This window comes from Trichoplusia ni, chromosome 26, assembly GCF_003590095.1.
Source record: "Trichoplusia ni isolate ovarian cell line Hi5 chromosome 26, tn1, whole genome shotgun sequence".
In the NCBI taxonomy this organism is placed as follows: domain Eukaryota; kingdom Metazoa; phylum Arthropoda; class Insecta; order Lepidoptera; family Noctuidae; genus Trichoplusia; species Trichoplusia ni.
In genome coordinates this window covers 3720234-3733768 of record NC_039503.1, presented here as the reverse complement: position 1 = coordinate 3733768, position 13535 = coordinate 3720234, and the positions used below count along the sequence as shown (strand labels likewise).

Genomic DNA, 13535 nt, shown 5'->3' with positions numbered 1-13535 from the left:
TCTGGGTGTAATTTGTCGAAAACCAACGAAATGTGTTCCAAATGCGGTATATTGAAATAAAAAACTACTCCCGCATTAAGGAATTTAATCCTTATGTCGCAGGATGTTTCACAAACATTCAAGTCACATGCACAACGACACCCAGACTCAGGACAAGCAATCGTGGATCACACAAATGTCCTACAAGGGGATCGAACCAACACGTCACGCTCAGTGGGTTTGTTGTGAGCTCAACCACTCGGCTATCCGTGTAAAAAAGGTATCTATTAGAAGATTGTCTATGGATTCTATACTTATTTAATTTTCATCGATTTGCCATAATGTTAGTTACCATACTCCTCCGAAACTGCTTGACCGATTTTTATATCTATACTAGCTGACCAAGCACACAATAAGATAAGTAATAAAAATAACAGATTTGTCAGATTTTCAGACCTACCCAAACACTAAATTTCATGAGAAACGGTCGAGCAATTTCGGAGTTATTTAATTACGTACACCGTTACACTATTACACATACCGAAAACTATTATTTTTCATAATTATTATGCTGTGGTAAGTAGTAACAAAATATATATTATTTTGAGTTTTGAAAATGACAAAAAGATATTAGATTTCAGAATTTTGATTGTATGAATAGTTTAGCTTAGTTTTTAAAGTATGTATTAGAATAATTACTAGAGGATGTTGTTAATATTTTAATTATTTAATATACAAGCCGTGCCGCGGTTTCTCCTATGTTTATCTTGAATATCTTGTTTTTTTTTTTAATATATCAATGTGTAAGACCAATTATTTACTTATATTTATAATATTTAAACTTAAAACTTCGTTTCTTCGTCTGATTTGTCAATGTTAGTCATTCAGGGCGTTATACATAAGCATCGAAAAAAAAACGTTCAAATCGGTCCAGCCGTTTTGAAGAATTTTAGTGACATACACACGCATAGTAGAATTTTTTACGTTAATTATTTACGATAGTAATTTGTAAGTAATCTAGGTCTTCAGATTTAATTTATCAATGTTTTGTAAATTGAACCTTATGCTTGAATACATAAAGTCTATTATACATAGGATTACCTGAAGTTATACACCGTGATTTTTTAGTCGTCTTACAAAAGCAGCCCAGTTCACGTATCCAATGACTAGAACACATTCATGATAAAAAAATAGGTATTTATGAGATTTGAAAAAAAAATTGCTACTTTTATTCAATATTATGATGCAATTCGTAGTTTTTTAGAAACAGCTCTGTTGCGAGCGCGGTCCGAGCCTTGTAACAATGGTGAGGGGCGCGGGCGGCGGCGTTTTTATCATTTTTAAGAGTATATTTCGGATTTCTCTTGTTTAATTTTCTTCGTGCTTATTATCTTTGTTGATGATAAAAAAAAAAATCGCGCCTAGGGGTATTTTACGTCGGATACATGAACTGGGCTGCTTTTGTAAGACGACTAAAAAATCACCGTGTATACATAATATAGTAATTAAATATACACGCACATTATTTAATTAATAAACCTCAGACAGGACTCAAAGCTGCGACTCTTTGCTACACGTGACTGTCAACACAATATTTTTTTGGAAATCTGTCTGGCGGACTAAGCAGATTCATATTATTATCATACCCTATTCAATGCATATATTATTGCAATATAGACCCTATGACATTAGATATAATAGCGAGTTTACATATTTATTTTAGTATAAGTAATTTATGCGTTTGGTAGTAATAAGATGTAAATACACTAGTCAAATAAATATTGTGTCAAAGAATTTTGTGTTTTATTTGTATTAGATGAAGAATTAATTCACCTATCTCATCATCATCCTAGCCTTTTCCCAACTATGTTGTGGTCGGCTTCCAGTCTAACCGGATACAGCTAAGTACCAGTGTTTTACACCTTTAACGAATGTTAAAGATGTGTACATAAAAGCCAGGACCCACAATGTAACGTGCCTTCGGAAACCTTTAAAATTTGGAGTAACACCGTGATTTTTTTAGTCGTCTTACAAAAGCAGCCCAGTTCATGTATCCGACGTAAAATACCCCTAGGCGCGATTATTATTTTTTTATCATCAACTAAGACAATAATAACGAAGAAAAATTAAACAAGAGAAATCTGAAAATACTCTTAAAAATGATAAAAACGCCGCCGCCCGCGCCCCTCACCATTGTTACAAGGCTCGGACCGCGCTCGCAACAGAGCTGTATTTCTAAAACTACGAATTGCATGATACTATTGAATAAAAATTGCATTGTAAATTTATACCTATTTTACCTATTTTTTAATCATGAACGTGTTCTAGTCATTGGATACATGAACTGGGCTTTGTAAGACGACTAAAAAATCACGGTGTATAGATGATTCTGCTTTGCAAGAAGAAAAACCGCTTTATAGCGCAGTGGGGTAATAAATAATAATCAGTCAAGTACGAAATACCCTACAAATAAGCTAAAGAAAAACAAATCAGACAAATTGCGAGCGTACCACAACGCTTGGTACCCACACACCTTATAACCAGAATTAACACAGGATAGTTTTTATCCAGATTATATGTTCCTGTGGGATCATTTTTGCCTGCTAGCAACACTAGTGTAATGATTTTCTTTTGATAAGAGGCGCTCCCGCTACGCAACATCCACCCTAAAATAAAACACCACACTAAACAAATCCATTTTATTGATCTGGCCAAACAATAGCCTCTATCCAGGGCAGGTAGTACCGCACTCGTGTGTACATGCCGGCGTCGGCTGTAGTGCCACACGCGCGACCGTATGACGTCACTCCCACGACGGAGTGGAGGCACTTGGAGAGGATTGAGGTTATCTGGAGAGGGCCTCCGCTGTCGCCCTGTTGAGGAAGAAATGGTTTTATGTAAGACAGTTAAAAGTTTGAAATCCGTTGACAATTAGATTTTATATTTATCATAGGTTTTCAGAGGTCGTATGCATGGATTTGTATGCATGAGGTACAGAATCTATCTCAAAGCAGGCAAAGTACAGTATATAATATATATAATAATAATATATTATAATATATCCTGGGACAACTCACACACGGTTATCTGATCTCAAGCTAAGCAGAGCTTGTGTTATGGTAACCAGACAACTGATAAACTTACTTATATATTTCTAAATACATACATATTATAGATAAATTACACCCAGACACCAGAACAAATGATCAGGCTCATCACACAACATTTGTCCTGGGTGGGAACCGAACCCACGACCTCCGGTATAGCAGTCAGGGTCACTAACCACTAGACCAACAGTCTTTTCAAAAGTTATTTCTACATCCTTAATGATTATAAGGCTCTACTGACTAACTGGTAAGGAAAACATGGTTAAGACACTGGATATCATATATTTTAATCTGATTTAGCCCGCAGTAATAATAATAAATAAATAATAAATATGGACAACATCACATACATTGTTCTGAACCCAAAGTAAGTTGCTAAAGCACTTGTGTTATGGAATTCAGATACAACGAAGTTACCACAAACACCCAAACCCGAGACAATGTAGAAATGTGAATTTTTACATTGACCCGACCGGGGATCGAACCCGGGACCTCAGATATAGCGACACCTTGAAACCGGTGCGTACGCCACTCGACCACGGAGGTCGTCGTGCAGTGTTGTATTTCATTTATTTTCTTTTAATATGACTCAAACATTAAAAAATTCAATCCTTGTGTCGCGGAGGTTTCACAACATAAAAGTCATATGCACAAAGACACTCAGATTCACGACAAGCATTCGTGGATCACACAAGTGCTTGTCCTACGCGTGTAGTCGAATCCGCAACACATCGGCCACTGGGTTTCGCGTATTCTACTTGGCTATGTAATAAGTAGTAGTTATAGAGAGACAAGTCACCTCACAAGTGTCCTTAGGCGACTCTGGGTCTCCGTAGCACATTTGCATGTTATGGTCGTAGCCTTGCTTCAGCAGCCGGTGTGGGGGGAAGTAGGTCTTGCAGTCGTGCTCGGAGAACTCTTCAAGACGTACCTGGGTATCAGGGTTAAGGGTTCAGGGATCCAAAAGAGCGGCAAAGAGTTATCCTAATTTAGAGATCGTAGTTAGGTGGGATCCCTAATTGAGCACTGCCCCTTCTGATCGTGGAGCGCAAGGGGTTGAGTGAAACACGGTGTTCGGATACCGGATATATTTCGCGTAAACCCCCAGATAGAACCGTTGACTCGGACCAGTGCGCAGTAACTGTCCGTGCTTCGCATACTTCACGCTCACACAAGTATTTGCTTGCCTTGAACTCTGCCATACATATTTACATGTGTCCCTACACTACTAATATTATAAACGCGAAAGTTTGTATGTATTGATGTTTGTTGCTCTTCCACGCAAAAAACACTGAACGGATTTAGATGAAACTTGCTATTACACAAGTTTTTAAAACCAGGATTGACACATAGGGTAATTTTCATTCGTTTTTACCCCGATGTTTTGTTCCCGTGGATGTGACTTGAATCATATTGAAATAAGCTATAGTGATTTGATTCTAAACTGCAGGAATCGTTTTTTTTTATATTTTTGACTGTCTTTGTTGCGACCAAATTTCTCACCCAACTGATTCGTTTTTTCTTTAGCCTATTCGTAAACGTGCGGGATGAAACTCCTTCGACCCGTTTTTAATATATCAATGCATACAATATTCCTACCTCTTGTAAGTTATCAGCTAGAGGTTGATCCTTGCCCAGCTTCCCCCATCCTGTAGCGATCGCTGAGTAGGTTGAGTCGAGTAAGTAGTTCAGACAGGCGGGAAACACGTCCTTACTGTAGACGATTCTGAAATAAACACAATATGGTTTGAAAATAGTTTGGCGCCCAACGTGGGACTTAGTTATTGCAGTCTGTCCGATTAAGGCCCGATTTTTCAATAGTCAGATAACTTCTATCTGAGGAATAAATATGGGCGTTTGACATATTTTCTATACAAAAGCTGTCAAAACGTAAAACTTATTCGTCAGATAAAAGTTATCTGGCGATTGAAAAATCGGCCCTAAGTAGATATTTAAAAAGTTGAAAAAGTTTTTAAAAATAACACGCAACTAAAAGCTAATGCGTAAAAATTAAAAATATAAAGATTACCGAATTAAATATACACTCAGATACATATATATCAGTCGATTTTTATTATTTAATTATCACACTAATCTACCATTACAGGTTACTTAACCTAATGCGGTAGCTAGGACTAAACAAAGGTCTAGTATTTATGTGAACTAGGGTTAAGTAACATACATATTAAAGTATGTAATTGTATAAAAATAATAATTGTAGATTATTAAATGATGTAACGGTTTACTCACGCGTATTTATCGGGGTAGCCCGACTAGTTTCGGACCCAACCCGCCTCGCGATCCCGCCGCGTCTGCTCATGATTAAGGACTCCGGTTGGGTCCGAAACTAGTCGGGCTACCCCGATAAATACGCGTGAGTAAACCGTTACATCATTTAATAATGAATCAGTCTCACGATAGTTATTATAAAAATAATTGTAGATTGTTGTTGTTTAGATATTAAAAATAGAGGATAGCGTGGAGACCGTGGGTCTTACCAACTAAGTGATCAATATTCTTTCTCTGTAAGAGAGTGGGACAGGCTGATATAAATTCTTTTTCTTTTTATTCTTTCTTAAAAATGACACGTTCTTAATTCTTATAAATAACATGCAGCTTAAAACAACAACACAAAAATACAAATAAAAACCAATTATTACGACGCTCAGTAACAGCTTCTATAATGGCGCCCACCGTGGGACCTGACATGATGATCAATGCTCGGTCTCAGTATGAGGGGTTGTTTATAGATACTCACTTTCTATCAGTCTTAAGTAATGCTATATCGTGGTATTTCGAAGGCGGGCTGTACTCCGGATAGGTGATAGCTTTGATGACTTTGTAGACATGCCAGAGTTCTTGAGGATCTGACCGCTTTAGGATTCCCATGGCCACGTATCTAACTGGTCCCCTGTAGACAGATGAATTGTAATTATAATTCACTAGCTTTTGCCCGCGACTTCGTTCGCGTGGACTTCAGGACACATTAGAAACCTCAAAAGACACCACTGTCTGACTGTCTGTCCGTCTATTTGTCTGTCTGTACGTTCGTTGGTCACAAATTTGCATTAAATGAACCATGATAGCTAGAGAGCAGAAATTTAAATATTTCTGTTGCCGGTACAACAACAAATTCTAAAAAAAATCAAGGGTATGTGACGAATGTTACTGTCATAAAGAGGCTGGCAAATAAATTTAAAGATGGGTACGAAAAAAAATAACGTAAGGTCGTTGGTGGTTGGCTAATACATTTTGAGGTAGATGGGATATTTAGCTCATTTATACGGAACCCCCTGCGAGTTCCATTCCCTTAACTATAAGAAATAAACCCAATGCCAAAAATATTTGATACTTACAAGTCCGGCGCAGACATGCAGTGAGCGGCGGTCAGGATGTAGCGGTCACTGATGAGCGACCCCCCGCAGAGCCACTGGGTGCTAGCCTTCGAGCCGTAGCCGAGTAGAGCCTAGGTAAAACATTACAAATGACCTTGACCTTGACTTAGTAATGTCCTTTTCGGTGGTGACCCCAGCCAAATGCAAGAAAGAGTGACCAATTTCGGCTACCTCAGTTAGAGTCACAAGACACCAGGATCCCAATTCAGCTATTTACAATTAAAAAAATTGGATTGAAATTACACTATTAATATTCTCCTTTCTAAGCATTTTGCTCAGTGAGATGACGACAAATAGAAAGATACATGGAAGAAGAGACAGACATGCACCGAGCCCAGAACTGGGATAAGAGCAGGGGAATGATGATCGTGGAACACACAAACGCATATCCTACGCGGAGTCGAACCTGCGGCATGTCACTTACGGCAGTCGCTTTGTCGTAACGACCTGACTACTCGACTATCCATGCAGTGACAGCACGGATAGCACAGTGGTCGAGGTCACCACGTCAAACTCACAATGCACGACGTGTTCTAGGACAAGCATTTGTGAGATCCACGAAAGCTTTTTCTGAGTCTGGCTTTCTTGTAAATGTGATTTGTATGTTTGTAAAACCCCCCGCGACACAAGGATTGAACACCTTACTGCGGGAGTAGTTAAAAAAGAACTCAAAATGACCCCTGGTAGTTTCCACATATGGCCTGTTCTACTCACCATATGAGGGAACCTGGATGCCTCAGCATCTTCTCCGTTGTATACCACAGCGGTGCTGGTGTGCTCGTACACGTGGCACTGCTTCTGCTCGCTCCAGAACCGCTCCAGGCCTTGCGTCTGGCAGAAGTAGGGGAGGCGGGTCAGGTGTTCGATACATTCTGGAATTATGAGTCATATTGTGAAGATGTGATACAAATATTATGAAGCTGAAGAGTTTGTTCGTTTGAACGCGGTAATCTTAGCATATCCCAGTCATAATCTTTAATGGTTAGATTATCTATACTTCTATACTAATATATAAAGCTGAAGAGTAGGTTTGTTTGATTGTTTGTTTGAACGCGCTAATCTCAGGAACTACTGGTTCAAAATGAAAATTCTTTTTTGAATAGACCATTAATCGAGGGAGGTTTTAGGCTATATACCATCAGGCTGCGACTAATAGGGGCGAAGATGCAATGGAGAATGTGGAAAAAACAGGGTAGATATAAATGATAACTTATATCTTCTAACCACGCGGACGAAGTCGCGGGCAACAGCTAGAAGAATATATATATCAGCACGCTTTAATTATTAGGAGTAGAGGAATAATGGAATATGTTAGGAAAACGGTGAGAAAATGCGTGCAAACGAAAATTCACTCTGAAATTCTTAACTTGTATCTTCATAATCACCGTTCTTTTATCTTTATACGGTGTCGCACACTACAGCTAGTTAAAATATGTTTTAATTGATTTCTAATCAATTACTTTAACTGTACCTACTCTTCAGTTTCAAGGGGTTCCCAACAGTCCGTTCAAAGATAATCTATATATACTAATATATAAAGCTGAAGAGTTTGTTTGTTTGAACGCTGTAATCTCAGGAACTACTGGTCCAAATCGAAAAATTGTTTTTGTGTTGAATAGGTCATGCATCGAGGAAGGCTTTAGGCTATAAACCATCACGCTGCGACTAATAGGAGCTAAGATATAATGGAAAATGTGAAAAAAACCGGGCAGGTACACCTAAATCATAACTTATATCTTCTACCCACGGGGACGAAGTCGCGGGCAACAGCTAGTTATATATAAATCTATCTATGGTATACCATAGGTAGGACATTTCTAGAGTGCCAAAGAAATATGGAAATATTATCCTGGTGTTAAGTTACAACTGAGCGTTTTAAGCTACGCACATTTTTAAGTAGGCATTTTACTCACTATCTCTCGCTTTCTGTCCAGATTTGAAGAATACTCCTCCTTCGTTATCCACCAGCACATTCCTGAAGAAGAAATCATTTATTCATTTATTATACGTTACTTTAAGTAAAAATATCTGATACCTTGAACTAAATATATAAAGCCCCTCTGAACTAAGAACCATACCTTGAACTAAGAGACAGGGTTCAACGTATTAGATTAATTATTTTTGGAAATCTAATAAGATTTTTGAAATGTATTTTATAGTAACCTCGTGAGACTGATTCATTATTAAATGATGCAACGGTTTACTCTCGCGTATTTATCGGGATCGCCCGACTAGTTTCGGACCCAACCGTATCCTTAATTATGAGCTGACGCGGCGGGGTCGCGACAAGAAACTAGTCGGGCCAGTCATTTCGTCCTAGCAGCCAAGTTTGGCTCAATAATTTTAATTTGGAGTCGGTTCTGAACTACGTTTTTGTAGAGGGATATGTTTTAGTTAAATATCGATTACCTGGTGTCATTAACTGCTTCGCAGTCCGTACAGCAAACTATTGGTTCCTTGCTTCTGAAGGAGCATATCTGTGGAATAAAAACCGCGACTATTAAACATTTATATTATCTTTGACAGTCATCAATTTCTATACTTTCCTGTATTTTTTAAAGACATCCAGACTCAGAACAAGCATTCGTAGATTACACAAATGCTTGAGTTTTGCTTGAGCTTCGCGGCACCAATACGTCTCACACTGTGGGCTGGGAGTGGTTATAGCCCTTATCCCACTGGAGTACTGAACTTATGTGTTAATCCCAGTTATAAACTACCTGAGTACCAAATTTCGTCTAAATCCAGTCAGTGGTTTTTGCGTGAGAGAGGAACAAACAAATACAAACTTTCGCGTTTATAATATTAGTAAGATGTCACTTACTCTCGGATGCACCTTCTTCTTTAAATCTAAAACAGTGGAGAGACATTTGTAGACATGCATACAGGTCCCATTGCCGGTGTGCGTGACGCATCTCTGACCTAGAAAACATGAAATATCAAAATCAAAAGAGGGTATTATAATCTGTTAAGTCTGTCAGACAAGAAATATTTAATACGTGTTTTTCATTTTATCGCGTCAAAAAAAAGGAAGATCAAAAGGCACTTTAGATTATGAAAATGTATGATAGTGGGGACTAGTAACGTCACATGCTAGTAAAAACTGTAAGTCATGACTGGTAAGTGACGTCACAAGAGATTTCAAATCAGTATCCTATATTTTTGGAAATCTGACCGTCAAGACCAATCATGTTTTTTGTCAAAATGGTAACTATTAATTTATAAGGGCAAAGAGTACAATCGCAATCTTGTTTTTGAACCGCTGTCTGTAAATCTGTCACGAGGCTGTATATATTGAAATGCATAGCTTGATAATTAAAGTTTTCACAGATCAGATGAGGTATTTCTGTTACCGTTATAACAACAAATACTCAAAGTTAAGGTTTTTAAGATTTTTAAGATTTCTTGGTGACCTGATTTCTTTGCCAAGATTTTCAATTTCGAGTTTCGGGATTTTTTTTTCGTATTGTATATTCGTGTTGAATTGCAAAATGATCTAGACAGACGGTAGCGTGTCGAGCCAAATTCAAATACGAACCATTTAGAACCTCTTTTGACACACATCTAACAGTTATTTATTATTTTAGATTTTTAGACATTATACATTTTTTAAGTAACTATAAATTTGAGTTTAAATATATTCACTTTTCCCATAATGTTATCAATATAGTGTACTGACACGGTTTGTTGGAAGCAAAAATAATATAATAGTTCTATAATAAGATTCTATTGTTACGTTTTATCAAAAATATGTAAAACATGTCATTATAGATTAGCCATAGCTATTTATATGGTTAAATAATTGGAAGGTTGACAAATAAGGTCGTTTAAATAAAACTCGGTTAAGTGCGAGGCAAAAAACAGAGTACGACGGTTCAGTATAAATAGAATGGAGTTTATAAGGAACTAGCTGTTGCCCGCGACGTCGTCCCCGTGGGTAGAAGATATAAGTTATGATTAATACCTGCCCTATTTTTTTCACATTTTCCATTGTATCTTCGCTCCTATTAGTCGCAGCGTGATGGTTTATAGCCTAGCCCGTGGTCTATTCAACACAAAAAGAATTTTTGAATTTGGACCAGTAGTTTGTTTTATTAATATTGTTAAATTTACTCTTTGGACTCATAACCCTAAAAAATATGTATCGTTAAACATCATATTGTATTGCGTATAAAATGAACAAAATCTTTAAGATATACTGATGCTGTCGTGCGAAAAAGACAACGCTATGCGTGTTACTATCTGTCTCACTTTAGCGAGAGTTGCAAATAGCGTATAGCTAATTGTTCAAGCCGGTGTAATGGGCCACATGTTGTTTGTCAAAACCATAGTGGTGCGTGGTGCTGGTAACAATGGTTGTTTGGGGTACGGGTTGTCAGTTTCATGTGTATATAAAGTGATGTGTTTCCATTTTTAAGCATCGCTTTGGTTATTAATTATTGTGTATTTTTTATTGCTTAGTGTAAGTAATAAAAAATACACAATAATTAAAAAATTACGTTTTTATACACTTATTTTTCTTGTTTGTTTGTCGTTACAATTTGATTTTCGCAACTCAATTTTGAAGCACTTCCCGATAAGCTAGCTTTTCCAGGGTAGCTTCAAACCCGGTGACAATGCAATTGACAAATATAAACACGACTGGACTGATTCTGATAAAATTATTAACTTATAATTAGCTGGTGCCCTCGAGCCCGGCACCTACACATCGAAAATGATCCCACGATAACATGAAATCGGGATAAAAACTATCCTATGTGTCAACCTGGTTATAAACCATTCATGTACCAAGTTTTGTCTTAATCCGTTCAGTAGTTATTGCTTGAATGACTAACAAACATCAATACATACAAACTTTCGCGTTTATAATATTAGGAGGACTTTATGCATTTTTATAGTAAAATCTACATACCTTCCAAACGATCGTACGCTGAATAAACAGTCCCAAAGTCGATTATAACATAAAATACGATCAACAATTGCAATAGAAACATTTCTTATAATATTATTTATATTAAAACATGCGAGTTTATCGCTGGACACTATACAACTATTAGTTTTTAATGTTATTTATAAAAACTGGTTTTTGGTTTGACTATTTTCCGCTATGTTGTAAACAGATTTGGATGTTTCGGCGTTTTTCGTAACGTCTAATCATTACTTTAATATCTTATAGGTAAAAGGTTGCGTGTGTGCATTTTTTTTGCCTTTTTCAAACGCCCTTTTCAAACGGCTCAAAAGAAGGAGGCTCTCAATTCATCTATATTATCTATTATGTTTGTTATCTCAGAACTTATGATTGGATGGACTGATTTTGTTGATTCTTTGTTGTTTAACTATTAATAGCTTTCATTTGGTCTAATTAATTAAGTTTGGCTCAGAAGTTGTTTTTTGCGCAATATTGATGTATCTTTTCTTGTCAATCTGTTATAATAAATAAAAAATATTTTTATTTTTATGCCTGGGGAATTCTTCATGGACTTTTACCGCCCTGGGGAAAGCGGATACTGGTCTCTCACCGGGTAAAACCTGCACACATGCACCTATACACCCAGACTCTCAGTGCGTTCGTGGACATAAAAAATGCGGGGATCAAACTTGAGACCTATCGCGTTTTAAAAGCAAATCTGAGGTGAGTTGGTACTTTTAATAAAGTTCTTTAAAAATTAGTCAGTTACAAAAATGTCGTATTTTACAAATTGACTATAGCAAAACATTTAAATCGCTATTTTTGTACGATCGTTGGTCAACGAATTAATATTTTTTTCTTTTTAAAACACTATAGTTATTTTGTATGGTAAACAACCAGATATATTGTTTAGCCAGTATGAGCACGGTACAGAAAAAAGGACTATTTTTTGGCGGGTTTTAAGGATTAATCAATTACCAAATTGCTGTTTGTTATTCGATAATGAACCATCATCATCATCATCATAGCCTTTTCCTATGTTGGGGTCGGCTTCCAGTCTAACCGGATTCAGCTAAGTACCAGTGTTTTACAAGGAGCGACTGCCTATCTGACCTCCTCAACCCAGTTACAGGCAACACGATACCCCTTAGTTAGACTGGCTGTCAGATTTCCTAGCTTCTTACTACCCGTAGCTGTCAAAGATGTATGAATAACAGCCGGGACCCACAATTTAACGTGCAAAGATGGTGACCCATCTACGGACCAACCGCGTCAAGCGTAGCTTAACCTGTGATCGATCCACTTATGCAGTTATAGCTTAGTCATGAGCTCCTCACTTGTGAATAATGAACCATGGACGTTTCCATGGTTCATTATCCTTTTTTGAGTTTTCATAAACATCAATTTACATGTTTAAAACACCCAGACTTCAAAAAAAGCTTTTCTGGAACACACAAATGCTTGTTCTACTCGGGAATCGAACCCACGACCTATTATCTATTGGTAGATTTATCCAAATATGTTTAGTAGTTTAAGAGTTAAGGGGTAATCTAGACAAACTAAAATAAAAACACCAAGTCCACTTATTAAGTACTTTCCTTTATTAAAAATAAAACATTTAACATTAAATAACTATACTAATTGAAAACAACACAAAATAAATAAATGCCTCAATACTAATTGTCGCGACTTTTAATCGCACGACTAATCGTTGCGACTTTTAATCGCGCGACTAAACGCGTCCTCACATCTACTATATTACACACGTATTTACATTTAGACAATAAATTATATTCAAGGAGAGATTTTTTCCACTATTGTCATATTTTTAATATCGCGGCTGTGAAATGAATAAGTTTTCTTTAATCAACAAGTCAAGTGCGAGTCGCTTTTGCGATACCAGGTTCTGTACAAATATGGCTTTAGAAAAACAAATTTTCAAATAAAAAGTTGATCGCTCTAATCGTTGTCTAACCGTCCGTCATCAGACTGAATCTCATGAATGAACCATGATAACTGGAGTGTTAATTGTTTCAGATGGCATATTACTATTGCCGCTATAATAACAAAGCTAAAAAACGGGGTTAAGCAACCATTGGTGCGGTCATCAATTTGATGGGTGATTTTTTCATAAAAAAGGTTAAA

The 13535-nt window shown here is 37.0% G+C and overlaps 1 protein-coding gene across 1 annotated transcript; it reads right to left on the bottom strand.

Annotated features, from left to right (window-relative positions):
- Nucleotides 1-2517: 2517 nt before the first annotated feature.
- LOC113505591 (serine protease snake-like) lies at nucleotides 2518-9405 on the bottom strand. Its single transcript, XM_026888379.1, has 9 exons — nucleotides 9306-9405; nucleotides 8891-8958; nucleotides 8395-8456; nucleotides 7196-7353; nucleotides 6443-6552; nucleotides 5845-5997; nucleotides 4686-4812; nucleotides 3886-4017; nucleotides 2518-2852 (listed from the first exon to the last, which is right to left on the bottom strand). Exons 1-9 carry the CDS (start codon nucleotides 9363-9365, stop codon nucleotides 2679-2681), a joined length of 1044 nt encoding a protein of 347 aa, XP_026744180.1. The 5' UTR covers nucleotides 9366-9405; the 3' UTR covers nucleotides 2518-2678.
- Between the last annotated feature and the right edge of the window lie 4130 nt (nucleotides 9406-13535).